The sequence below is a fragment of the Pempheris klunzingeri genome, chromosome 18 (assembly GCF_042242105.1).
Source record: "Pempheris klunzingeri isolate RE-2024b chromosome 18, fPemKlu1.hap1, whole genome shotgun sequence".
Classification (NCBI taxonomy): Eukaryota; Metazoa; Chordata; class Actinopteri; order Acropomatiformes; family Pempheridae; genus Pempheris; species Pempheris klunzingeri.
This window is the reverse complement of record NC_092029.1, coordinates 14,385,434-14,410,676: the sequence shown is the minus strand read 5'-3', so window position 1 is coordinate 14,410,676 and position 25,243 is coordinate 14,385,434. Positions and strand designations below refer to the sequence as shown.

The 25,243-nt window shown below is 40.4% G+C and overlaps 2 protein-coding genes across 2 annotated transcripts; both read right to left on the bottom strand.

Moving 5' to 3' along the window:
• Positions 1-1,893: 1,893 nt before the first annotated feature.
• On the bottom strand, positions 1,894-5,681 carry rsph3 (radial spoke head 3). The gene is made up of 8 exons (XM_070849737.1): positions 5,530-5,681; positions 5,039-5,120; positions 4,797-4,938; positions 4,557-4,702; positions 3,880-4,083; positions 2,879-3,041; positions 2,583-2,669; positions 1,894-2,031 (listed from the first exon to the last, which is right to left on the bottom strand). The coding sequence occupies exons 1-8, from the start codon at positions 5,637-5,639 to the stop codon at positions 1,979-1,981; spliced, it is 987 nt and encodes a 328-aa protein (XP_070705838.1). The 5' UTR covers positions 5,640-5,681; the 3' UTR covers positions 1,894-1,978.
• Positions 5,682-10,160: 4,479 nt separating this feature from the next.
• Positions 10,161-16,154, bottom strand: tagapb (T cell activation RhoGTPase activating protein b). Its single transcript, XM_070849676.1, has 10 exons — positions 16,050-16,154; positions 15,518-15,602; positions 15,348-15,401; positions 14,899-14,965; positions 14,503-14,654; positions 13,992-14,153; positions 13,220-13,329; positions 12,744-12,930; positions 12,373-12,454; positions 10,161-12,074 (listed from the first exon to the last, which is right to left on the bottom strand). The coding sequence occupies exons 2-10, from the start codon at positions 15,542-15,544 to the stop codon at positions 10,924-10,926; spliced, it is 1,992 nt and encodes a 663-aa protein (XP_070705777.1). The 5' UTR covers positions 15,545-15,602; positions 16,050-16,154; the 3' UTR covers positions 10,161-10,923.
• Positions 16,155-25,243: the final 9,089 nt, after the last annotated feature.

The following is a 25,243-nucleotide window of genomic DNA, read 5'->3' as shown; positions in this document are numbered from 1 at the left end:
TCCCACCAAGCCGCCCGCTCGGTCCCGATCCTGCCCTCACCGGTAGGCTGGTTCACAGCCCGGGAGGCCTGCAGGGGACTCTGAGGGACCTCCAGTGCTACTGTTTAAGGGACACTTTGACTGTAGGTGGTCTGTCCCCACATACAGGACAATTTTGAAGTTTTAAATCAAAAATCACATCAGCCAGAGAGGCTAAACTTTAAGTTTTAGTATCATTTCAGGGATCATAAACCCCAAAACTCAGGAGGTCATAACTGAGACCTAAAATGTGAACTGCTAAATATACTGTTTATAAGTTATGGCTCATAAATGAATCCCTTGTAATAAAGTCTGACTTTATTAATGATGATGGTTTCCACGTTATCGTTTCCTCATTTTAAAGATCAAAACCAACAGTTTTACTGTTTAATCAACACACAGGCTATTAAAGGCTGCACATACCTGTAAAACATACAGCACAGGTATATTGCTCATTTTATTAATGTGTTTTTATGTTTAAATTGATTCAGTAAATCTAACAGCTGTATCAGTAATGGAGGATATTATCTATTTATATTTTATTTAAAGATAGTATGTTGAATCGTGTGAATATAGTTTTTTTTATCATCAAATATTTAGTTGTACTGAAACAAATGAAAACAATCTGTGCCTCTGGACCAGCTGTGTGTCACCTGTCCTGACACATCACAGAAAAACTCCTGCGGGTCACAGGGGAAGTGCGCGTGGGTCGCTCCGCACCGACCCGAGACAGCTTCCTAGTGAGAGGGGAGACGTCACAGGTGAGCTGACCAATGAGGAGACGGGATTAAAATAGAGCCGTATATATCGGAGGTTAGACCTAGTTCTCACCATAACACCAACCCTAAGAGTGATGTGACAGTCCTGCCTACCGCTTTGCACTGTTTAACCAGAGTCCCTCCCTTAGCTACAATAGTTTGGGAGCCTAAACTAGGTTAAAGAATGGCTTTGAAAGACCAGGTGGTTAGTTAGAGATAGCCTAAATTTAGCCGAATAGGGAGTTTGTCTGTTCAGTGCAATGCAAAACACAAATGAATTTGCCTGTGAGGGCACCTGAATGAGCTGTTTGCTGAGTGATGCCAGATGCAAATAGATAAAGTAACAGGGAGGCGCTTTGAATGGTCCTCTGAATATTTCGAGTTCCTTTAAACCTGTTGGCCACCTTGTCTGCCAGTGATATCTCCCTGTTTGATTCATTCCATTTAAGATAAAAGTTTGGGTTTTTTTTTCTCCATCTGATTTGCTGTGGGTGGTGTTCCTTGAGTGGAACTTTCTTGTGATAAGTAGTGAAATGGACAAACATGCTGCATGCCTGAAAGAAAAGGGCTGCTTTGACTCCTTTCTTTTTTTTTTTTTCAAATGATAAGAATGGAAGAACTTTTACTCAAAGCAGTAGTAGCATAGTAGAAGGTAGCAATTTGTCAATCACAGAAAATCCACGTTTATTTGTACCAGTTTTAGCTTTCTTAGATTTTTTTTTTGTCAAACTGAGTTCAAGAATGAACTCTCAATTAAATATCTCATAAAACTTCATCATATTATTAAAATGATATCTTAAAACAACGAAACAAAACTATTTGCTTCAAAAACTGAAGAAACTCTTACATGTAACACAGAAGTTACAAAACCTCTTCATACTGAGCTGACAAATTATCCTTTGATAATAGAAAAAAATTTGCCAATCTGTGCAAAGAAGGATAATACAAAAGTGCTTTTGTGTTTTCTACAATTTCATAGGTTAACCACTAATTCTTAGAATCATAACACTGATTTTAGGATTGAAACAAATGACTTCACAGAATAATCATGAACGCACCAGTGAATTTGCAGAGATATGCCCTGAAATATAGGTGGTACTACTCGTGGTACTTTAGTCAGTGAAAAAACACTTTATTTTTGAAAATACATTCATGCCTTTGAGCTTTCTGTCTGTCTACATGTCCGATCTGTCTGGCTGTGTCTACGGCTCTGTGAATCCTTCCAGTCTCCTCTGGGCCACATCGTAGATGATGCCTGAAAGAGGGTGAACACATTTGACATTAATGACCTTTGTAATGTTTTTAAAGAACCACTAGATGGCACTCCACCAGTGTCCATGACTGGATGACCCCTGGAGGAGGACTTGTGAAAATACCTGCTAGATGTCTGGAGTAATAACACTCGCCTCTAGAACATGTCAATTAACTTAGAGGAAGTTTAGACCAGTAAGGTCTGTTCTTTAGCACAAAAAGCCACCTAACAGGATTCAAATTCAAATTCAAATTTGGGAGTCAGACTGCATTTTACCTAAGAATTAGTTATAAGAATTATTTTGTGACCCAGATCTGGGATTTCTGACAGTTTTCAACTTCATTTTCAACCACTACGGGAATAGGGATTTTCTTTTCCCTGCTCCTTTCCGATCAAGCGATGTTAATTATCCTGTGACAGATTGCAGCTCACAGTTTGTGTACAATCTTGTGCAAATACGATAAAGTGATTAAATAAAATACTGGTACTGAATGATGGTGTCTCTGGTTGCTGCTGTAGGATTTGTGTACTACTTTTTCTCTGCGTTCCCTCACCGTCCAGCAGCTGCCTTGCTGCCTCTCTCTTATCCAGACAGTTGTTAACCTCAGCCATCAGCCATGGCAAGAAATTTGTCTCAATATCTGGAATCAGAACCAGAAACATGACAAAAGGTTAAACATTCATAACACAATATTCATGCACAGAGTGTTAATGAGCTCATCTACTACTAGTTTACATCCGATGAAAAGTCCCTGTGGGCAGAGTGCAGCGATGCCCTCGTGTGTCAGAAAGGGGAAAGAGTTTGAGTGGAAGTGGATGATGGAGAGCAATGGAGCGAAGGCAGGCTGACCTTTCTCCACGGGGTCATAGAAGTAGCCGTGGCTTCTCAGTGAGGTAAAGACTGCTGGCAGGAGGCCAGCCAAGTACTGCTGGGTGTACGCCCGGGCAGCAATCTTCTCTGCAGTCTCTCTTTCTTTCTTCAGCACCTCCCTCTGCTGGGAGATTCTTCGCCCCTGAGGTCAGAAGACACTTTTTTTTTTAAACAAGCACAAACACAAACTCAAGTCTGTTTCGTACAATAATGATTAACAGGAAAAAAAAATCCTCCAGCCATCTGTTTCTGAACAGATGAAGAAGAGTGCACCGACTACAGAGAGTCCAGTTAAAACACACACTGTGGTGCAAACACTGCTTAATTGGCAAGATCTGTGGGAGATCAGCAGTGCAAAAACACCACAGCAATGAGCAACACAGAGACAGGATTAAAGAAAACTCGTAATTTTATAGATAACATTCACAGATTATTTCTTAAAAAGGCCAGTGGTAGCAATACTGATGCCAAATCCCATCAAGCGTTTTCTGCAACATGAAACATTTGTGACTTAATAAGCAAACATTTAAATTTAAGTGAAAAAGATTAATGTTTTTAATCAATTATAATGAAATAATCAATTAATGTTTGATGCTCAAAAATGTAGCTAATCTGCTACATCGGTTATGGTTTGATCCGATCTGACTGACAACAGCGTCTCCCTGGCAACATAAGCAAGCCCCACATAACACATGAAAGCACAAGTCTCTCTAGGGAAAGAGCGCACAGTGTGGTCATGCAGGGTCACACTGCTTATAGTAAGAATCTATAGAAAGAGTTTTTAAGAGATTTCTAATCATGTAGAATAGATAATGAAATGAAACAAAATAGAAATTCAGTCTGATTAGCAGACTAGGTTTTCAAGACCTGACCGCTGCATGTTCAGGACTGATGTCTACATGGCATCGCTGGTCACTTTCCAGCTAGACTTGTTCTTATATAGTGATTTTAAAAGGGATTTTTTAATATAATGTACATACTTTCTCCTCGCTGCGGCGTCTCTCCTGCTCCCGAAGCCGCAGCACCTCTGCCAGCTCGTTATTTCGGAGTTCTTCGAAGGCCCTCTGCTGAGCCCTCAGACAGGCCAGCTCCTCCTCCTCCATCACCTCCTCCAGAGACTGTTCTATCGTCTTACCCACCAGCACCTCCAACAGCGGCTGCACCTCGCTGTCAAAGTCAAACAACTGCAGAGGATGCTGGCAGTAAGTGGAATTGCACTGCATTTTTAAATGTCTGTAATATGTATGTATTATGTTCTTTGTTATCTACATCACAATAATCTTTTTATATTGATCTGTTTATTGCACTTCCATGAAGTGAGGCCATCAACACTAGCCTGACTTTTAATCCTTAGTATGAAAAAACCTGATTCCTACATCTTCTTGTACACTTTCCCTTTCTGGTAATTGTCCATGCCTTTTAAACTCCAAACCCCAAGTTTGTGTACTGTAATGACTGTAATGACATGATGGCGTAAGTCAGGTTAGTAGTACGTCCTCCAGAGCAGCAGAAGACATTATAAAACTATAAGCTCTCCTTAATGTGTAAAGTCAGTTGAGTTTCCTCTCTAAATAATGTTTAAAACAGGTCTAATAAGTTTTATTAGAAGTATGCTGAGGCTATTAACTGTGGCCAGACATCTCATTGCATTACCAACCTCTCCCTCCTCTATCTGTGTTTCAACATCTTTGCCAGATTTGGCTGGTATGAAGAGCGGGGTTGCTGGTTTGTCCAGGAAAGCATCTGTCTGGCACTCGATATCTGTAGCCCGTATAACATCACTCAGTTCTTCAAGGTAAACCTCTGAAAATAAAGGTCTGTATTAAAAAACAGTTTTATTTCTAATTTAATACCCTACAGATGAAAACGTTCTGAAGTTGTTTAGAGAATGGATCACCTGTTTGTATATCAACGTGTTTCCTGCCCTGCAGGGCCTCTGGGGTCCTGGGTCTAAACTGCTCCCTGGCCCGTTTTCGAGCAGCGGCTCTGCGCCTGATCTCCTGTTGTCTCTGAATTTCAACAGGGTCTGGCTGAGCCATCTGTCAAAGGTGGGTGATAATACACAGTTTTAAGAAAAAGAGGCAGACAGAAAGGCCTAGCAGAGATCAGGCATAATAAAAATAGATGTTTCATACTCACGGTTGGTATGATGTGTTGAGCGTATGTATTTCCCCTGACAACACGGCGGTCATACATAATGTTTCCATAATTACTTTGGGCCCTACATTGTCAAGAAAAAGCACAGTACAATCATGCAGTCAGCTCAGCAGCAGCTGACCCTGGCAATTGTTAGATATGCTGATCCATGTTGTGCTGTCGTTTGACAGCTGAATAAGGTGGCAATTAAGGTCATTCTTACAGCAGGAAGCAGGCCTACTGAGAATATTTACTAGTAAAACTAGTGACAACACAGTGTAAACATGCTCAATTACAAGTAGAAGTCCTGCATTTTAAAAAAGTGTTTTCAACAAACTTTCTAAAAGTGTCAAAAGTACTTATAGTGCAGAATGGCATCAAAGTGTTCCATATTTGTATGCATTATATTACTGGACTTATCAGCAGCAGCTGATAAGTTAAATGCCTCATTTAGCTACGCTGAAACAACGTTAGCAAAAACATAAGAAACGTACTGCTCAGACGGAGGCTCTCTGTATTTGGAGCGGTTCTCAACAGGTCTGGGGCGGCTTGAGAAGGTGTAAGTTCCGTTTGGACCTCTCTGACTCTGGGAAACAAAAGCCATTTTTCACAGACTATCAGGAACTATCAGGCGCCGCAAGTGTAATAGTTGGCTAACGGTAGCCGACAAGCTAATGACTCAACCAGGCAACGAGCTGCTGTAGCAACCGTATCCAGGAAGTGTGAGACAGCGGTCACCACGTCACTTCCTTTAAATCCAGGCGACAGAAAGAACTTTGTTTTTACTACAACAGCTCTTTCTAGAGGTGGTGTTTCAGTCTAATACTACTACTACTACTACTACTACTACTGCTGCTAATTCTGTAGCTTTCTTTACTACAAGATACTATTGTTGCTACTACTGCTGCTACTACCTACCCACCATTACTAGTTACCCTCAACTACTACCACTGCCACCAATACTAATACTATTACGACTATTATTTTAACCGCTTCTAACCATACTAGTGCTCTCACCCATTTTACCACTGCTAGTATTACAATAATATACAGTGATATATTTATCTATTTTAAAATCTCACCACTGAGTCATTTAGTAGCTTTTCAGGAGCTTTTTATCATTCATGTAGTCTTCCTGAGCAGGTTTGCTTTGCCGAGTTGCATACTTTATCATAGGTGTTGTCTTAATGTTTGAACTCTTTGTACAATCAAAACCCAAAAAGACTTTGTGGTGGAATTATTTTATCAACTGCAGTTAACAAGGTGGAGAGTGAGCTGTAAATCTAAAAAAAATACCATTATAAATACCATATCCATAAACTGAAAATGCCAGCAGACACACTGTACAGTCACCTGATTACCTTTCACCCCCTCTCGTGGCTTTTCTTCTCTGTTTCTGAGTATTATCTGTCTGATGCAAGCACGCTTCCTGCACTGAGAATTCAGGTGACAAACAGAGTCAACCTTGTACCACTCATGAACCATTTATTTGACATTTAGCATGTTATAGTGTTGTGCATTGTTAGAAATGATAAAATGATGTTGTGAGTTGCAGTGCAGCCTTGACACCTTTTTGCAAACTCAAACAGAGTACAAGCAGAGCAAAGCTGCGCACTTGAAAACAGATATGTTTGTGTCAGACGGCACTGACATGTGGGTGGCACGAGGCATTTTGGAAAGGAAAGCAGATACTCAACTCAAGACTATGTGAACCACAGAGAGCATTTTCAGCTCTGCGACATGTCTGAAAGTGTCAGAAAAAAGTAGGGCACCAAAATTTACATCAAACAGTATACGTGGGGACAAAGGTGATAGCTTTGTGGTCAAAGTGACGACTGAACAGAATGGACCTTTTTTATGTTTCCATATCAGAAATTTCTTGGTAGAGATGACTGTGACATAGTTGATTATTAAATAACCAAAGGATCAATATATAACATTTCCATCAAAACTTCACTTTATTCACAACAGAAACAGCCAAATATGATACTAGTACTACAGCCACCACTACTCCTACTACCGCTACTTATTACTGCTACAACAGTGGCACCACTACTACGGTATAAGTAATACAAGGATCTCTATTGCTACAACCATTACTACTATGACAGCACCACTACTACTGCCACTACGAGTGTAATCACCACTACCTCTACTCTATATTACTACTTATACTACTACTACTGCTACAGTACAACTACTACTAGAAGTACTATTTCCACTATTAGTACCACCACCATTAATACTAATACTACGACTACTACCACTCTTACTACTGCTACTTCTACTAGTACCACTACTAACTCTCCCACAACTATTACAATCACTATTACTACTTGTAATAATAGTACCACTGCCACTAGTATTAACACTACTATCACCACTACTATTAGTGTATTGTTATCAGTACTAGCACAAATATTGCAACCACTACTAATTCGGAACAATAATTTTGCCTTAGTTTTGTGTATTTTATTTGCTTTATAACAAAGCATGACTATTTAAATAAGGATCATTATATAACATTTCCATGAGAACTTTACTTTGTTCACCACACAAACGGCCAAATGTATCTGCCACGGCTGGAGGAGAAAATCATGTTGGAGCTACATCGTGTATTTTGGAAGGAATAGTGATTGTCTATTCAGATGAATGGGGAGGTTTCTGTGTCGTAAAGGCCTGGGATTTGCTCTCTTCTCTGCATGCTATATTGTTTATGCCTCAGCTGTCATAAATCATTACTCTTATTGAAAGGTAGACTGTTCAGCTTGCCACTGTGTTAGTCTTCTCTCATTAGCGTTGACTCTCAGCCATGAGATTACGCAACCAGCAGGGCATACTTCCACACATTCATCTCGTTTTTCAGCACAGTAACGCACTCACCACATCATCTTTTTCATTTTTTTTAGATTCCTTTCAAGAGAAGCTCCCACATTGTAGTCAAAAGCTTTCCTTGGCATTCCTACATGCCACCTCCTGTGTCGGTGGTAACTGACGTAATTAGAAAACTAGGTGGTAATTAAAGTCTCCAGGCATCCATGTGGAAGCTATTAGTGAAACAGTAATTCACGCGTACTGTGGGGACTAAGATCCTAACAGATAGTAATGGAAGCAGTGAGTAAGAAACAGGGACAATTACTGTAGGCAAAAGGCAGCATTCAGTACAGTACACTATGACTTGACTTTTAAAGTGTACACTGTAAATGACGTGGTCACAATAACAGGGACACTATACAACTGAATGCAATAAAATGTACTAGGCCTACAGGACTATTTTTGATAAAAGAGTATGCAGCCTTAAAGGAATACTTGCAGTCAGAGAAGAATAATTACTGGCCTAAATTGTCCTAAAAGATGTTTACAAACATAACTCAATGATAAGATAGTAAAGCAGAGAGCTTCTTGCTGTAAAGATGCAGAAACATCTTTCATCTCTATGATGGAGCTTGGACACTAAAATGACTTTAAATACAGCAGAGATTAACATATAACATTTACTTTTTGATGTATGCTTATTTTTTGTTATATTATTATATATTACTGTTTTTTAAAGCAAAGCACAAGAGCTAGATTGATTTAAATGCGAAAGGAATTACAGATACAGATCCCATTTTTCTTTTTAATTGAGAAATATCCGTAAGAAGAGAAAGTAGATTGATTGAGGTGATACGTATTTTAATCTATGCAGAGTTCCCCTTGTGAGACAAAACAAAACGCCTCTGACTTCACAGAAACTTTAGAATATAATTCTGCAGCAAACAAACAAACAACTGTGAAATTTGTGGCCCAACAACAGAAATAAAAGAAACCACCACTTCCTCAAAAGGTGCTTTAAAGCGGATTCAGTGCCTGTATAACAACAGAACCATCTAAGTTTGAAATGGCAGTATTTTATAACATTATATTGTATTATATAGGTCTCCATGTTATTGTGTTTACTCCCCTGAGATGTGAGCATTTCCAGTTCTGTCTTTCACGTTCAATGAGCGGACACAATGAGCTGAGCAGTAACAATGCACACTGATTAGAGCGCTACAATATATTCTTTGTGACTTGTGGGGGGTTTTCCGTTTCCCTATGATAATTCAGTTGAATTGAATATCTTTGGGTTTTGGAAAACCAAGCAGTTTTAGAATATCAAATTACGTTCTTGGAAGTTGATATGGCCATTTATTAACCATGCAAGGTCCGCCACCTTGGGCCAGACTGAAATCTCTCTAAAATGTCTCAATAACTATCAGATGAATGAACGAATAAAGCATTTGTTATATTCAATGATAATGAAAATAACTGTTGCAGGTTGCAGCCATAGTTAGAAGTTTTGACCCAGCTTATCCTGATGATTTGACTTCCTAGTACCTCCCACTAATGATTACAATTGTGTGAAATCTCTAAAGTTTGTAAATGTGATGCAGCAGGTGAGACCTGATAAAAGCAACATTTGGCTAAGAAAATACAGTTTAATCCAACATACCAGCCGTGAATAGTTTCTTTATGAAGCCTCTAAAGTTTTTTGTCCCCCCTGCACATAAAAACAGTGGGGATAGAATTTAACTAATATAATAATAAACATCATACGCTTCATAAATGTAATTCCTGCAGGCCTGTTGTAATGGATTTCTATTGCATATTAACATGTTGCTCTATTGTGTCCGTCTCTAGTAACTGATTATCTATGCATTATAAGAGATCAGCATTCTTTGTGTTAAGTTTCACCATAAAACTACCCTGCTCATTAAGGAAGGAAACAATGTGTTTAGATACTTAAAACAGAACGGAAGGAGAAGTGGCATCGGCCCATCGTGCAGTCAGAGACAAGAGGAACAGCAATTCAGAGAAAAACCAAATCCGCCCATGTGACCATGTCTGGTTTCCTCCTGTTTTAGCATGTGTGCCAGAACATGCTGTTCTCTCAATGAAGCTTCTTTGCTTCTGTTATGCAACACATCTCGCAAAGAGAAGTTGAGCCAAACTAGTGACTAGTGACTCCATTTTCTCATTAACTCTGCCACAAATGGTTCGAGCAGGCGGCCATTCAGAACCACAACATCCACTCCTACCAAGAGTTTTGTAAATGTTAGTAGAGAACGAAAACAAGTTTTTCTTACTTTTCTTTTATTGGGTAGTTTTTCATGACCCTTGACAAAGAGTGGCCGTCTATATTTACTGCTGTCTAACTTTATTTACATTTTAGCATAAAATTAAACAAAGCATGGTTTATCATCAGAAAAGTGCTGAAATGTAGTGGAAGAAAAAGACCATGCAAGGTAAAGAGGATGTACAAAAAGCAAAACAACTTTGTGCTCAACATGCTGTACTGTACATGTCACTATGTTGACAAAAACTTCAAACCATCACAGAAAAAACAAAATTCATAGCATATTTTATCCACAGTGACCTGTGCTTTCATAGCTTCCATGTGATAGACTATATATCTATCATAATAACTACATATCTTTTAGATGCTGTACTCTAAATAGTACTACAGAGAAAGTGCAACCATAGAGGCAGCACATAGCTGACATTCATTCAAAGTGAAACAGTGAAAACAAAACAGAGTGGACTTTATGTACATAGACAAGCATTTCTCTAACACAGAGCCGCTCAGTGGGCAAAGCCTAAAACTGTTTCTCTGACCAACAAAAGAACAGTGAAAAGGGAAGGAGTAGAGGAGGAAGTACCAGCTATTATGAAGCCAAGCTCTCTCGCTATTAAAAGAAAACATACAATCCAGCCATATTAAGTTCTCTAAGTCTAAGGCTCTGAATGAATGAAAAATGAAGCTTTCCGGGCAGCTAAGTTAGGATACTGGTCCTCTGGCTTTGCCCACTGATATTTAACTCTGCTAAATGTTTGTTCGTCTAAAATCTGATCTGAGAAACAGTCCATCAAACGTAAGACTCCTTGGCGTAAGAGAACTCCTCAAACACAGGCTGGCTACATCTCCGTGACACCACCTCACGATGACCTGCTGACACAGATTCAGACATGGCTCTCTGGCGGAAAGGCTGCCGCCGCTCGACAGTGTTGGCTTTGTCCTGCGCTGCTTGAGCAAAACAGTCTATGCCTTGACTCCCAGATGGGAAATCGTAATTCACAGAGGTCGGACGGGACCTCCTCTCCATGGCATCGTGTACGGTCATTGATCCATACTGTGGAGGAAGACCCATGTTCTGCACTGCGTGCTCGTATGATGGAGGCCTGGAGGGCAGCCTGCTGTCCACCTGCTTAAACACTTCGATGGCCGACAGAGGGCGTGGTTTGGGCAGAAGATCGGCTGGTGGATCTGCTTCACTCTGAGAGTCCTCCTGGAGAGTTTCACAAGGGAAGGAATTTTCCTTCTGTGAGTCTTTCTTCAGGCTGTTCCTGCTAAAGGCTGCTAAGCTCCTGGTCCTCATTAGGACTTTGCTGGCAACTCTCATGGACTGCGAACGCCTCTTCTCATCTGAAAATGGTCTGACAAAGTCCTGCTGAGCCTTTACAGCCGCTGGGGGCTGGTTGGCAGTGTCTGCTTTCCTGGGGCAGGACGGCGACACCACAGGGGAACTGGTGAAAACAGAGCCTTCTGACTGGTTAGAGGCAGTGCTCTCCAGGGAGGAGCATGAGCAGTCCTTGCCGCGATTACCTGCCATGTAGGGATCCATGTTGGAGCTGCCGTTCAGTTTTGGAAACGACAACACTGGCCTTCCTCCAGCTCGTCCCCTGAGCAAGAAGGAGTCATCTGAGATCTGCTTTTTCAGAGGCTGCTCCTCAAAGTCCCTCTTCTCCAGCGAGCAGTCGTCATGGCTCCTGGCGTGGCTCCACAGGCTCTTAAGATCAGCCGAGAGGAGGATGATGGGCTCAGAGCTGCGCCGGTTGAATGGTGCCTTTGCGCTGAAGGCAGCATCAGACCGCCAAGAGGGGGCGGTGAAGCTGGGACTGAGAGAGGAAGATGACCCACTCTCTCCATGTGCGGAGCCGGCACTCTCTCCCGCCTCGCCATCTCCATCTGGGTCCGTGCTGTCATACGCAGAGTCATGATGCTGAGAGGACAGTGAGTCTGCACAGTGGGAGAGACATGATTAGTATTTCTTGATTTATTCAATTTGAGCAAATACAAATTCAGTTTAATTTAAGTAAGGGACTGTGGGAAAATTATTAGATAGAGACTGAGTCCCTAGAGGGAAGTCGGTCTGAAAGATTTGTGAGAACAAAAACATAATAGTGCAGTGGAGTCACACCAAAACAGTAAAAGCCCTGCAGAGGAACCCTTGTGTCAAACATAATCAACCTAATCATCTCCCTACAGCTGTTCAGAGGGAGATAAAAACAGAGATTTAAGTGATGTTCAAATGCACCTTCATCAGAATCCAGCAGATTTGGGATATTCTCTCCAAGTATCTCAATATGCTCGATCAGGAACAGAGTGAGCTCAGTGACCTGCAGAAAATCAGAAAAAAGAAACACAATGAGTAAAATTATTGGCGTTATCAATTTTCTAAATTAAAACTGAAAATTAGATAAGGCATTCGGAAATCCAAAGCAGGCACAATCAACACAGCGCATCGCTTCATTTATTATCTCTGAACTAAACAAGCAGCCAACAAGAGTCTGTGCAGGTGTAATCTTACTTATGAAACTTTTTGAGGTTTTTGTGCACTGTGAACCACAAAGCTTCAAAGCTCCAGCCGAGAAGCTGAGACAGTATGCTCATAATGTGACTTTCTACCTTTTCAATCTTTTCCTTCTGCTCATCCAGCGGGGTGCCGTCCAGCTGCAGCAGCGTGGGTGCGATACACACCGCCAGGTTGTAGGCGTCCATCTTGGTGATGTCAGCACTCTCCAGGATGTGATGGAGGACGCAGACTAGATGCTGCAGGAGGAGTTTGTTGGCAACCGGGAGCTTGTCTACCACCCTGTCGGCGGGTAGAGAAAAGGGGAAGGAAGAGAACAGGAAGAAGACATCAGCTTGGCGCTCTTTTTTTTTTTTTTTTTTTTAAGTTTCTTCCTTCTTTTAAAAAAGAGAAGTGAATTGAGCTCCACAAAACTCCATTCAAAATCTGTTCACTTTTGACCACGCAAGATTTAATACATAATATTCATTTAATTTGATACATGAATGTCATATATAAATAGAAGCTGAGCTGGTCACAGTTGCAGGTAAATGGCACTGTCTAAACTCATTAGCAGGCATTGATTGCTTACTTTCTTATTTCCAGAGCTCTCTGCTGGGGGTCTTCACTGTCCAGAGCCGTCATCCAGTTGTCATAAAGTTCAGACACCAGCAGGCTGCCAGGAAGTTCCTTGAGAAAACTCTGCAACAAACAAGAGAGGAGTGGTGATGAGACACAGTACTTATTAATAGAAATTTTTGCTGTGACACTCTGGTGTGACAAACGTATGTTACAGCACTGTAGTGGTGGAAAATTGGAAATTTTTTATGCTACTTTATACTTCTACTCCACCACATTACAGAGGCAAATATTAATTACACAACATATGATATGAGATATGATTGCTTTTGTTACAAGTTCCTCCAAGGATTATTAATACAAAATGCAATCAATATATAAATTATGATTTATTGTAAGTATCTATGTAAGTTGAATGCATGACTTTTACTTGTATCACAGCATTTCTGCACTATATTATTATATATCATATATTATATATTACCTTTATTCAAGTAAAAGAATTATGTGCTTTTTCCATCACTGTGGTAGTAGTAGTAGCAGTAGTAGTAGTGGTGGTACATTATTGTAGTCATAGCACCAGCTGTTGCGGTAGTAGTACCGCAGTAATAGCTGTGGTTGTAACAGTAGTGGTGATGGTCAGAGTAACATAGTAGGCGCATCAGTTGTAATAGTAGTGTAACTAATGCTGATGGTATAGCAGTTGTAATAGCAGTGAGCATATAAAGTAGTAACAGTAATACTATGATGCACTATGATTATGACAGAACAGGATGGGGACGTACTTTGAGCAGCCCGACGAGCAGAACGACTGGCTGGCTCTCCATGTCCACCTCCAGGCCGCTGTTGAGCTGCTCCCTGATGTCCTTCATGTTCTTGTTGTTGCACGGTTTACGAAACACTCCCTCTGTGGACGGCCCTCTTTTCCTCAGCAGCACCAGCAGCTCCTGGCAAACACATGGGCGAAAGGAGAGATGAGGTTATCACTGTCAAAACAAAAACAAGCTGTGCATGTGCTGAGCAAGTTTTGGGCTGAAATTAATCCACATGCCGCTAACGCACTTGCATGGCTTCCTGTCCTCGTTGATAGAACCTTAGAGTTAATGTCAATGATCAGCTAAGTGGCTGCATGTTTATAATCTAAACAAGAGGATATTCTGCCTAAAGCAGTAACAAAATTGTAGGAGCAAATGAAGCCAGACAGAAAAGCAGTAATCAGTTTAGTTCTTCATCTTGACTGGCAAGTGGAGGTGATGAGATGAGAGATGTAACATTTGAGGTTGAAAGTCAACTTACTGTGACTGGTTTTGGAAGTGAGTAGTCGTCTGGGCATATTTTGCAGAGGGGCTGTCCAAACAGCTGTGGCCTGGTGTCTGTATCTGATCGGCGTGCTTTGCTGGCGAAACTAGAGCCCTTTCTCAGCCTCCTCACCAGGTTCCACTTGGTGTCTGACGAAACAGAAATGATTTACAGATTTAAGCACTTATCCAACACTTCTATTCACAACAATTCAGAAGTAGCACAACAAATGTGTGCAAAAGGTGTTCTTCGCTTGCCCGCTCTTATCAGTAGTTTTTCTGTTTCTGTTGTTGTACCCTTTGGTCTCCCCACAAGGTCTAATTATTCAGCCCCTCCCTCCATTGAAACTGCCAAAGAGAAACTTCTGCAAAAGCTGAGACTTTCAAAACTCACCAATGGCCTGCGTAGGCTTGTCCTCTTGATTATTCGGCTTTGACAAGGCGGAGATCTTTGCATCGCCCTGGCAACAAAATAAGGAAAATGTTATGTGGTGATGAGTGCGCAAGAGGAACGAATGGAGGGCTTGTGTTTCCTCAATCGCCAAGCACCACAAACCCTCAACTCTCGTGCCTTCTAGCACATGAATGAGTTGGAGTGAAATAATCGTGCAACAAAAGACAGTAGTAGAAGGCGACACTTAATCAGATTGTTATCTATCTATATCGTCTTCAAAGATAACACATTTTTCATAGCTTTTGAACTGTGATTCAGCCGTATTTTTTTGCAGCTACAGCACATGCATATATCCATGACGGAAAGGCACAGGTGTCTCTCACAAATAGCTGTTTCGCTAGAATTTCTTGCATCTCAAGAAGCCAGTGAAAATGGGGTTTTTTACTTACATCAAGTGGAAACTCAATGCATTGCTCCATGCCACCTCCTGTTAGCGTTTTAGTCTAAAAGATAGTGGGGGGAAAGAAGAGAGATGGGGACAGAGAGGGAAATCATTGAGTACTTTTTTTTTTCTAAACATTTTGTTTGTTTCTATCGGAGTGGGCAGTGAGAGACTTACTGTGATGCTGCCACTCAACACCTTCATGAGGACGTCTGGAGGTGAAGAAGCACAACCAACCCTCGCTTTTGCGTCTTTAATTTTTCTGTGACGGGGAAAAGACACATATAATGTATTCACTCATAGATGCACTATGTGTCCTCGCACACTTTGCACCCTCTGTCTGAGTTTTCACAGTATTTGCTTTGCTTTTTGATTGTGCATTACCACACGAAATGTCTGTTTATGAAGTACTGGTGTCTCAACCAAACAGCGAGTCAATATAATGCTATTGCTTACTTTTTTACAACAGTGCAAAAATGAACACTCTGGAAATGTTATCTTGCTGTAATCAACACCACATTATCTAAAACATTTATTAACAATGTGTAATTTTTCTAAATTCACTTGAAACTGATACCTATTTTAATCTAACTGATGAATGTATTCTCCCTGCGGCAATACTGCATTGTCAACATTGATCAAAATGACTTTATGGAAATATACATATAAATTATTAAATGCCTAATCAGAGAGTGATGTTGTTTCTTACCTGTGAAGTGTATCTAACCAGCGTTCTTTAACCTCAGGCGAGCTGTAGGCAAAATAACAGCATGGTATGAGTTACTAATCCACAGAGAGAATCAAAGAGGCCAGCAGATACAGTGGGAGGACTGAGGCAAAGTGCGCACCCACGGCCTCTTTTAACAACTCTGGTGGAAAGTGTAACTCAGTCATGGGAACAGGAAGCAGCGTCACGGCGGCCCCCAACCAAACACCTTCCACTTCCTCCTAGACTAGGTTTGCTGTGGCTTGTCGTCCATCAGTGGAAACATGACGACCTAACAGACACGCGTGCCTACATGCACACCTGAAGGGCTTGACAACAACCTGTGACACGATGTGGCCTCCGGTTTCTCGTAGGCTCCATGATCACCTCCATGCGAGTGAGAAGGAATGAAACTTTCACACACTGAATCATTACCAGAGCCAAATCACCTAATCAGAAGTCTCGTTTTTAAACAAAACAATTCAAAACCCACCCGGGGGTTCTTCATCTTCTGGGAATACATTAATGAGTCAAAAACAGTTTTATGGTCTGATTGATTACTTTGCGAGAAACGTGGGAGTCAGTGAAAAATACAAGTGACTGGCCACAGCTGCCTCAACTGGTGCCATTTAGTGCTTTTGATGAGACAGACAAACCTTTTAGTGTAGGGAAAAACAAAAGAATGTACTTTCATACTTAGTCAATTAAAATGTCTTGAAAAAATATGAGATGGTGTTTCTCCTGCACTTCATCTTTATTGGAAAGGCCAGTATTTGTAGTCAAGTCAGCTGATGTTGTTAATCCCCTCACATGGAGATTGGTTTGGTGGCCAGCTACGCACTTCCTATTTAGCAACCTCTTGTCATGCTGCAGTGAGGACTTTCTCTTTGCTACTTCCCTGTTTTCATGAAGGCCACAAATCATATGACCATTTACTCCATGTGTGAATATTCTGTGAATCCGATTTCATTTATCTGATGGCAAGAGGAGACAGAGAACGCCTGTTCGTGCGTGCTCTTCCATCCACGCAACTTCTTTCACTTCTTTAAAAAAAATACTTTAACATTTTGGGGATTACACTTATTAGCTTTCTTGACCAGAATTTGATGATTTGATACCAAGCTCTCATCTGTATGGTAAATATGAAGCTACAGCCAGCAGCCAGTTAGCTTAGCAACAAAATCCGTCCTCAAGCACCTCTAAAGTTCACATTTTACATCTTGTTTGATGAATTGATTACAAAAGTCAAAGGGGTGCTGGTAGGCAGACTTTGTTAGCAATGGACCGAACCAGTCTAGCAAGTAGTAGCTTCATAATTAACAAAATTAACAGTATTTAGTTGAGCAATAATTTAAAAACTGAGTTATTCCAACATGCCTGTAAAGTCACAGCAGTCCTGTAAACTGTGATGTAAATGAATACTATAAATACAGTTAATAATGGTCATTTCTAAAACAGTGTGCGGATTCTACTTTGCAGAGTCTGTTCCTTGCATAGTTGGGTAGATAAGCCGATTAATATAATGGATGCCTGTGCTACCTTTACTTGAAGCAGTTGGTACTAACAGCTATTTGTGATAATCTGTGTCTTTTTAAAACTTGGTATGCATAATGATAAAACACTTCCAGGTCTGTCATACACATGAAGAAAAATAAGACATTTAAATCATGTTTTAGCCTTGCTGCATTTTGCAGGGAAAAAGATTGTGTAAATCATCTTCAGTATCATAAGAGGAAGAATAACCGTCAGCTGAAGAGCCTCACAGCCTGCAAGATCATCAATACATGTAACAGGCATTCAACATCTGAATAAAAAACTTCACATGTTGCTGTTCATACAAGTCCTCTGCTGCGTGTCTGCTCACCGAAAACACACCAAACAAAAAGTGAGAGCCCAGGCCAAGACAAGCGTCACCCTGAGGTCAATATCCCCCATTGTTGCCTCCTCTTCCTCTGGTTCATCTTCAAATCCGTAAAGCCAGATGTCCTCGAGGCTCACTCTGTGTTTCAGGCGGTAGCTGGCAGTGGACCTGTTTTAAAAAAAGAAGCAGAAATAATGGCAACAGCCATTTAAATAGCCCTTTCTGTTTCTATTTTTTAATGTATTTTTTCAAGACTGATGAAGGTTTCACTTCCATACATTTCTGTCACAGTGATGAATTTTTTCCCCCTTTTACAATAGTTATTGATTTTGGAATACAGCAATAAAGACAGATTGTCAGATGTGTAATTTATCATGTGAGAGCTTGTTTTGAAATCACACCTTCAGAAAATCACACACACACACACACACACACACACACACACACACACATACATATTTATATATATATATATATATATAGTAACCATTAGTAACCATCTGTACACACTGAACAATTCCCCCTTACGCTTGAAAGGAAAATTGATTGCTTTACATGAAACCATGCTGAAAAGTGTGACAGAACAGAAAGGTGTCAAGGTGGTGCCAAATGAATTGCTTCTGTAAATGGGTTAAAAGCATGCTCCACAAAAGGCGACTGGCAAGTCGTTCTTTTCCCAATACACTTCCGTTCAGCCACTTCTAGCAGCATCGTGCTGATTGGATCCTGGAGCACTGATAGATTGAAAAGGAAAAAAGAGTCAGAGAGGAATGGGGAAAAGGGAAGTGGCAGGCAACAGACCAGAAATTACATATAAGCCAGAAAGGCTGCGAGAAATAAACATGGACAGATCAACACACTGGGTGGTCCTGCGGGAAATAGGAACTGTGTTCTCTTGATGCACTCAGTCACATTCAGGAGCCCATCGTTTACACATCACACAGCAGATCAAGGATGGCTTTGTTTTTATCTCCCTGATTTCAACCATTACACCAATACTAGTGGACTACCAGAGCCCAAGTTTACCCAACAAGTCAATTACTACGAGCACCAGCAGAACCTCGAAAACTGACGTCTTTGTGCAAAGCAGTTTGCTTGTCAAAGTTTGTCAAATTTTGAAATATAAAATAATTCACTGATTCTTGTAAACTCAAAGTGTACTAGAAGATCAATACCACTCTCGCGTCACTATGCTAAGTGTGGAGCTGGAATTAGGAGGAGATTAATTTAGCATGAAAACTTGCCTTTGCAGACATGATATGATATGTGTCCTTTAGATGGAGATTTTGTTACTTTGGGATTGAGCCAGGCAAAACAGATGTGTGTTTTAGTATGGAAATGGAGCCAGGGGTGATTAGCCTAGCTTAGCTTAATGACAATTTCCTAATGAGTTTATGGTCCCAGTCGTTAGTTTCAAGACTTGTTCAATACAGCGTGATGTTTATTTCGTAAATAGTCGTAAATAGGCTTTAAGGCAGGACTACCTTGTGACTAACCAATCAGAGGCAGGTCATGATTATGCCTAACCAATCAGAGGAGAGGGAGTAAAACGCTAAGCCAAGATGGCTGAAAATTCCTTCAAAACGGCTGTCCACAAATCAGAGGGTGACATCACAGCAGCTACATCAACTTCTTTAACACATTTTATGCCTCAGACTCAGAAGCTTTGAGGTTTTGAGTGTTTTAAGTTGTTTTGCTGATTATTTGGCAGTTTTAGTCCGTTGAACTTGGTGTTAGCATGTTGCTTGGCTCCCCTTCAGAAAGAGCTGATGCTCAGGCTTGTGGGAGCTGACCAATCAGAGCACACTGGGCTTTCCACGAGGGGGTCTTAAAGAGACAGGACCATTCAGAAAGAGAAAAAGAAAGAGAAAAGAGCAAATATGCAGTATGCACAGCATGTAAAGATATTGCAGTAGTAACCCCAAAATAAAAGTTTGAATCTGAAAATAAGCATAATGTCTTCTTTAAAAGGAGTTGAGAACTTGAGTCAAATCTGTGAAGTGCTTGACTATTGTTTCTCCGCAACAAGCTAAGAAAACAAGATGAACACATACTATTACCATTTACAATTAACTCTAAACAAGGACTGTTTAGTGTATCATCCTGTAGTCCCAGCTGTGTATACCTACTGGAACAGAGTGCAGGTTGTGGTTCAGAGATGACTTTGATTGTCCTCCCACTCAAGAGCTCAAGCATTTCCACCGGCTTTGACAAACACCTCCAATCTGACTAAGACGGGCAACTAGTAAATACAACAGCTGAAAGCTTATTGAAGTTAATGCAACAGCAGCAAAGTAAAGGGAGGATTTCATTTTTTGTCATACATTTCTTTCTCAAATGAATATATTTCTTCAGTGAATACTGTTGAGTTTCCCCTTAAGGGACTCCACTCAGAAGGGAACCACCATGCTTTCTTCTTCTATTCAAAGTGACTAAACACAAACAGTGTTTGTGCTGGGAGATTCCCCAGCAGTCCGAGTGTTCAGTCCAAAAATACACATTTTGTTTTTACTTCCTCTTTCACTCTCACGTCCCAACTGTACAAATATGTGACATTTCTAAGCAGAAAGTTTCTTAAAAAACCACATCAGCAGTGATTCAGTGGTTTCCCAGCAGTATTTTTGTGTTCGGTATATACTTACAATTTACTGAAAATAACCGATAACCATTATCTATAGATTGATGTATGTATCAATATCTACAGTTCTTACTTGAGTTTGGCAAAGACAATGACATCGCTGAAGAGGAACAAGTGTCTCTCCTTGGTCTTCGAGCCCTCGGTGACCTGAACACACTCGTCCAGCAGCAGCTCTCCATTTTCACTGGAGAGGCCGAGGACGAATGGACTCTGCTCCATAGAGACCCAGCAGGAAGCCTCCTCCCTGGGGGAGAGGACACACACATGAAAAGGGTGGGTGATAGGGACAAGACCAGCATAATGCTGGTAAATATGTTTCTGAAAAGTTGAACGATTGCATGCTTTTTAATGGGTTTACAACATTTTGCAACCTCTTAGGACCATGAATCTATGCCAGAGGCCATTACAGTATATAGAATATGTATTATCACCAATCTTAAACAGTTGGTGTTTTTACTATTCTAAAAAAGTTGACATTTTTAGGTACAGTAAATACCAAAAAGAGAAACAATGATACACAATGCCCTAAAAGTCGGGGGAAGGGAAACCAAATTGACTGAAGTGGTTTTTAAAGCACCAAATAAGTGACTTTTTGCAAAGACTTCGAGGAAGAGATTAGATGATAAAGTTTCTCATGTCTATATGTTTAATATGAAGTTGGTGCCACAAGACTATTAGCTCACTTTAGCATCAAGACTGAAGGCAGTGAAAAACATCTAATCTGCCTTTTGTTGCAGCAACTTTTCATTTTATAGATTTTGGTTTTCGTTCAGAATAAACACACGAGATGGACCCCATGTTAGCTGGTGAGATTAGCGCGCAGTGGTCGCCGAGTTTAGTTATCTTCAAAGAGAGCCAGGCCATCTGTTTCCCCATTATCAGCCTTTTTGCCAATAATCATCAAAAGCAAAAACAAGAAGTTGCAAATTATGGGGGTTTTCTGTGCCTGACACATAAACAAGAAAGCAAAAGAATAGAATGTATAAAGTGTATTTTTACATAATATACCAATTCCTTTAAGATACTCAAGATAAACTTGCCTGTTATATATGTGTGCCACACACACACATATACATATACATATACATAGTCTTGGCTGAACTCCTTACAAAAGCAGATGTTTAAGAACTGAATTAGCATTCAGGAAGCTGCTTCATTGCTGTTATAAAGTGGTCATCCAAGGGTTCAATCACCACTCCATTATTCAAAGACATTTTGCTCTTAATTTCAGTCTTACAAAAGACGGGAGAGATTATGACTCATTTGAATTCAAAGCAGCTATATCATGAATGTTGAAAATTCACAACAGAGTCAACTGAGCTGTGTAGATAAGTGATCCCAGCCTCTTCTCACTAGTGCATTTAATCAGTAAAAAAGGTTGGGAACCAATAGTCCTGCTAGACATGCAGCCTGATCACCACTTGTAGTTAACTGATTGTTTAGTCAAGTGTCCTGATGGTGAAAACATTGTGGGCAAATCAGTAAAAACAGCCCTCAATTCTGCATCTGTGTCCTACAGGTGTGATAGTGGAAACCAAACACCAGCAGCAATACTGTGCAACGATTCAACAGGCAGAAGTTACCGCAGTGACCCGTGGAAACCAAGCGTATGTTTTATAAGGTAATCTCATAATCAATGGCCTCCACCACCGTGATCCTTCCCCAAATATCACAGACGTGTTACCATTTAAAGAAAAATGTCAGACCCGCGTGTGACGCCATCATCTACCCTGACGGATCAATATCATGTCATTAACCTGATGTGATTTCATTATAGTCGTCTCACACGAGTATTAACTGACTTGAGCTGAAATGCGGGAATGAAATCTAATTGTCTTCTTCGATGGGAGTTTTCAACTGATATGTCTATGTTTTTGTATTCTTCAATTTTCTCAGGAAGAAACTTTAACTTTAGCAACTTTAGCTGCAGTTGCCGACTCTATCTCTCATTTCACCTCATTTGATGTTTCGCCTCATCAAATGCTGTATTTGATTTCTAAGTAAAATCTATCTTGTTATGTCACTGCTGCACAAACATGTTTAGTTCAATGTGCAGAACAACACTCAAGTTAAGGTGAGAACAAGAAGTAAGAGATGTTTGTTCTAAATGATTATGAAACCAATTTTGGTCACTGCTCTTCCCACAGACTCTGGATCGGGGGCAGAAATTCAAATTGCTGCAGCACAGGTACTTTCCCTGTTGCCCTTCTAGCCTACAGAAGATGACACATAAAATACCGGCATATAAAACAGTGGGAGAACTCAACTCTAACAGCTGGTTATCACTGTGTGTGCATACAAACAACAGAAAACAAGTACTTATAAAAGAGACTGCTATTGCCCATTGAAATATTAGTTCAACGTCTTGGAAACACACACTTATTTACTGATGATGAATGATAAGATTTATACCACTCTCACACTGTGTGTGTCTGTTAAATATGAAGCTATAGTAAGGAGACAATTAGTGTTAGCTTAGCTTACCAGCTAGCCTTGCTCTCTCCAAAAGTTACAAAAAACATGAGTAAAAACCACAAGGTTTAAGGAGCATAACAACATGTCTATTACTATGATGTACACAAAGACTGTTTTATCATTGTCTTAAAGATGTGTGTGTATAGTTAAGTAATTATGTCTAAATAAATTTATATGGATGATTTTCTTAAACATGTATTTTCTTTCTGTTGAGGTGTTTGTCTACGTCAGTGGCAGTCCCACTGCAGTTAAACTAACCCCCTCAAAGTCCCCCACTGCACCATAATGCACAATGCGTGTGTGTTTGTGTGTTTGTGTGTGTGACCACTGCATGGGTGGAGGTGCGAGAGTGGAATGTGTCTGACATTTCTCTGTTTGCTTCGCCCACTGGGTGCCCTGGTGGTCTTTGTGCGAGCACGTCAGCACTGTGAAAGGTGAAGGAGTTAAACGTTAGATGTAGAGGAGGAACAGAGGAGGTGATGAGGAGCCTACACTGACCTGAACACACACACATCCCAGACTGTAGGTGTGTTATGACGCTACAGAGCTAAGAGGAAAGTTGGCCAAGTCCAACCTCATGATTAACTTTCTTTTTATTCATTTGTTCTATTTTGTGTTGGGTTTCTCGATCAGTAAAGCAGCGCTCAGACCTTGGAAATATGAAATCAGGGCCTGACGCAAGAATTTTTTTTTAATTACTGAAGTCCAGTTCTCCTCTACTCTTCCACACATAATGTTTTAAATAATTTGGACGTCTCTGCTGTTTTATTACACTGAAGATGAATCTCTGAATTGCAGTATGAAACCTTTCTCATCACGGCTCAGAATTACTTTCTGATGGGGAAACTCTCACATTTAACATTTTTATTTATGGCCCTACAATTACTGAAATTATTATTATGTAATAAGTGTAAAAAAAATGAATCAGACAAGAAAATGCAAACAAAGTGTTCCATATGTTTAAAGTACAAATATTCTAAAGCGTATTTTAAAGTCACACTTCAGATATGATGCTAAACCTTATTTTGAAATATAGACCAAAACCACAGGCTAGCAGTTTACAAGGCGTGGCACCTGTTAGAGTATTGAGTATGATAACCTGGTGATTTGGGTTTCCAAAGAAAATGACTTGCTATAGAAGGCAGATGAATATCAGCCGGCCAGCCTGGTCCTCAGAGCCAGAGTAGTTTTGTGTGAGATTTAAAGAGGAGCTATGTGCAGGTTTCAAAACCCCACGCTGTAAATCCCCCACAGGGACATCTGTGCCTGTGGCCTGAGTGGGCTGGGTGGCCTGCTCACAGCAGGGTGACATCAAGGTGACATCTCGACACATGTCAGCACGTGGTGGGATCGTGGGGAGGAGAGGATAGGGTTTTTTTTTTCTTGATGCGGTTTGTCAAGTGCAGATGATTTGAGAAGATGTTCATGTGTGCTGCCATCTACAGACTGGAGGCTGCAGTATAGATTATATGAAATAGATTACACGAATATTTTCCTTTGAAATTTACGATTTCCTCCTCTACAGCTGTGGCTGCAGGTGAACACAAAGTTGTGAATCAGGCTGAAATGATCTGTATTTAAGTGCATTTACTCAAGCTCTGTATTTAAGTCGAAATTCAGTGTAATTGTACTTTGATATATCCAGATTATGTAACTTTATACTTTACTCTGCTCTGCTCTGCTTTGAAGGAAATATTGTTTTTTCACTCCACCATATTTGTCTGACAGTTTTAGTTAGCAGTAACTTTTCACTTTTCACTTTTCACCCCCATCCTGTCTGGTGAAAACTATACATTTGTTGATTTAGAATTTGAATCAGATTTACATTTGTTGTTGTTTGTCTGAAAAATTACTCAAGTGGTTAATTTATTATCAGAATAGTCTTCTTGGTGGCCCTCTATGTGATGAACTGCCTTCTATTATTTTTGCCCCTGCCCCTCAAGAGTGCTTCTTAGAGATTATTATTTTGGATGAAGAGTATTTCACAAGAAAATATCAAAGATGAGTGAAATGTATCTGTGTGTAGAAGATATGTGTGTTTTTTTTCATCTCTCCTAACTTGTTAAGCATCACAAGACCCCTTCAATTTGGACTTGCTGGTCTAAAGTATAGATCTTAATATAGATCAGGGAATGACCAAAAAATGATCAAAGAAATAAGTTAACAACTAGGGACACATTTTTAGATTAGAACTCAAAATCCTAGAAATAATAGGGGGTCATC

Coding starts and splice junctions, on each gene's coding strand:
- rsph3 (XM_070849737.1), bottom strand. CDS start 5,639: ATGGCTTTTGTTTCCCAGAGTCAGAGAGGTCCAAACGGAACTTACACC. Junction 4,939..5,038: donor CTCAACACATCATACCAACC/GTGAGTATGAAA, acceptor CACCTTTGACAG/ATGGCTCAGCCAGACCCTGT. Junction 4,703..4,796: donor ACACGTTGATATACAAACAG/GTGATCCATTCT, acceptor CTTTATTTTCAG/AGGTTTACCTTGAAGAACTG.
- tagapb (XM_070849676.1), bottom strand. CDS start 15,544: ATGAAGGTGTTGAGTGGCAGCATCACA. Junction 13,330..13,991: donor TGCTCGTCGGGCTGCTCAAA/GTACGTCCCCAT, acceptor TGTTTGTTGCAG/AGTTTTCTCAAGGAACTTCC. Junction 12,455..12,743: donor AGAAGGAAAAGATTGAAAAG/GTAGAAAGTCAC, acceptor GATTTTCTGCAG/GTCACTGAGCTCACTCTGTT.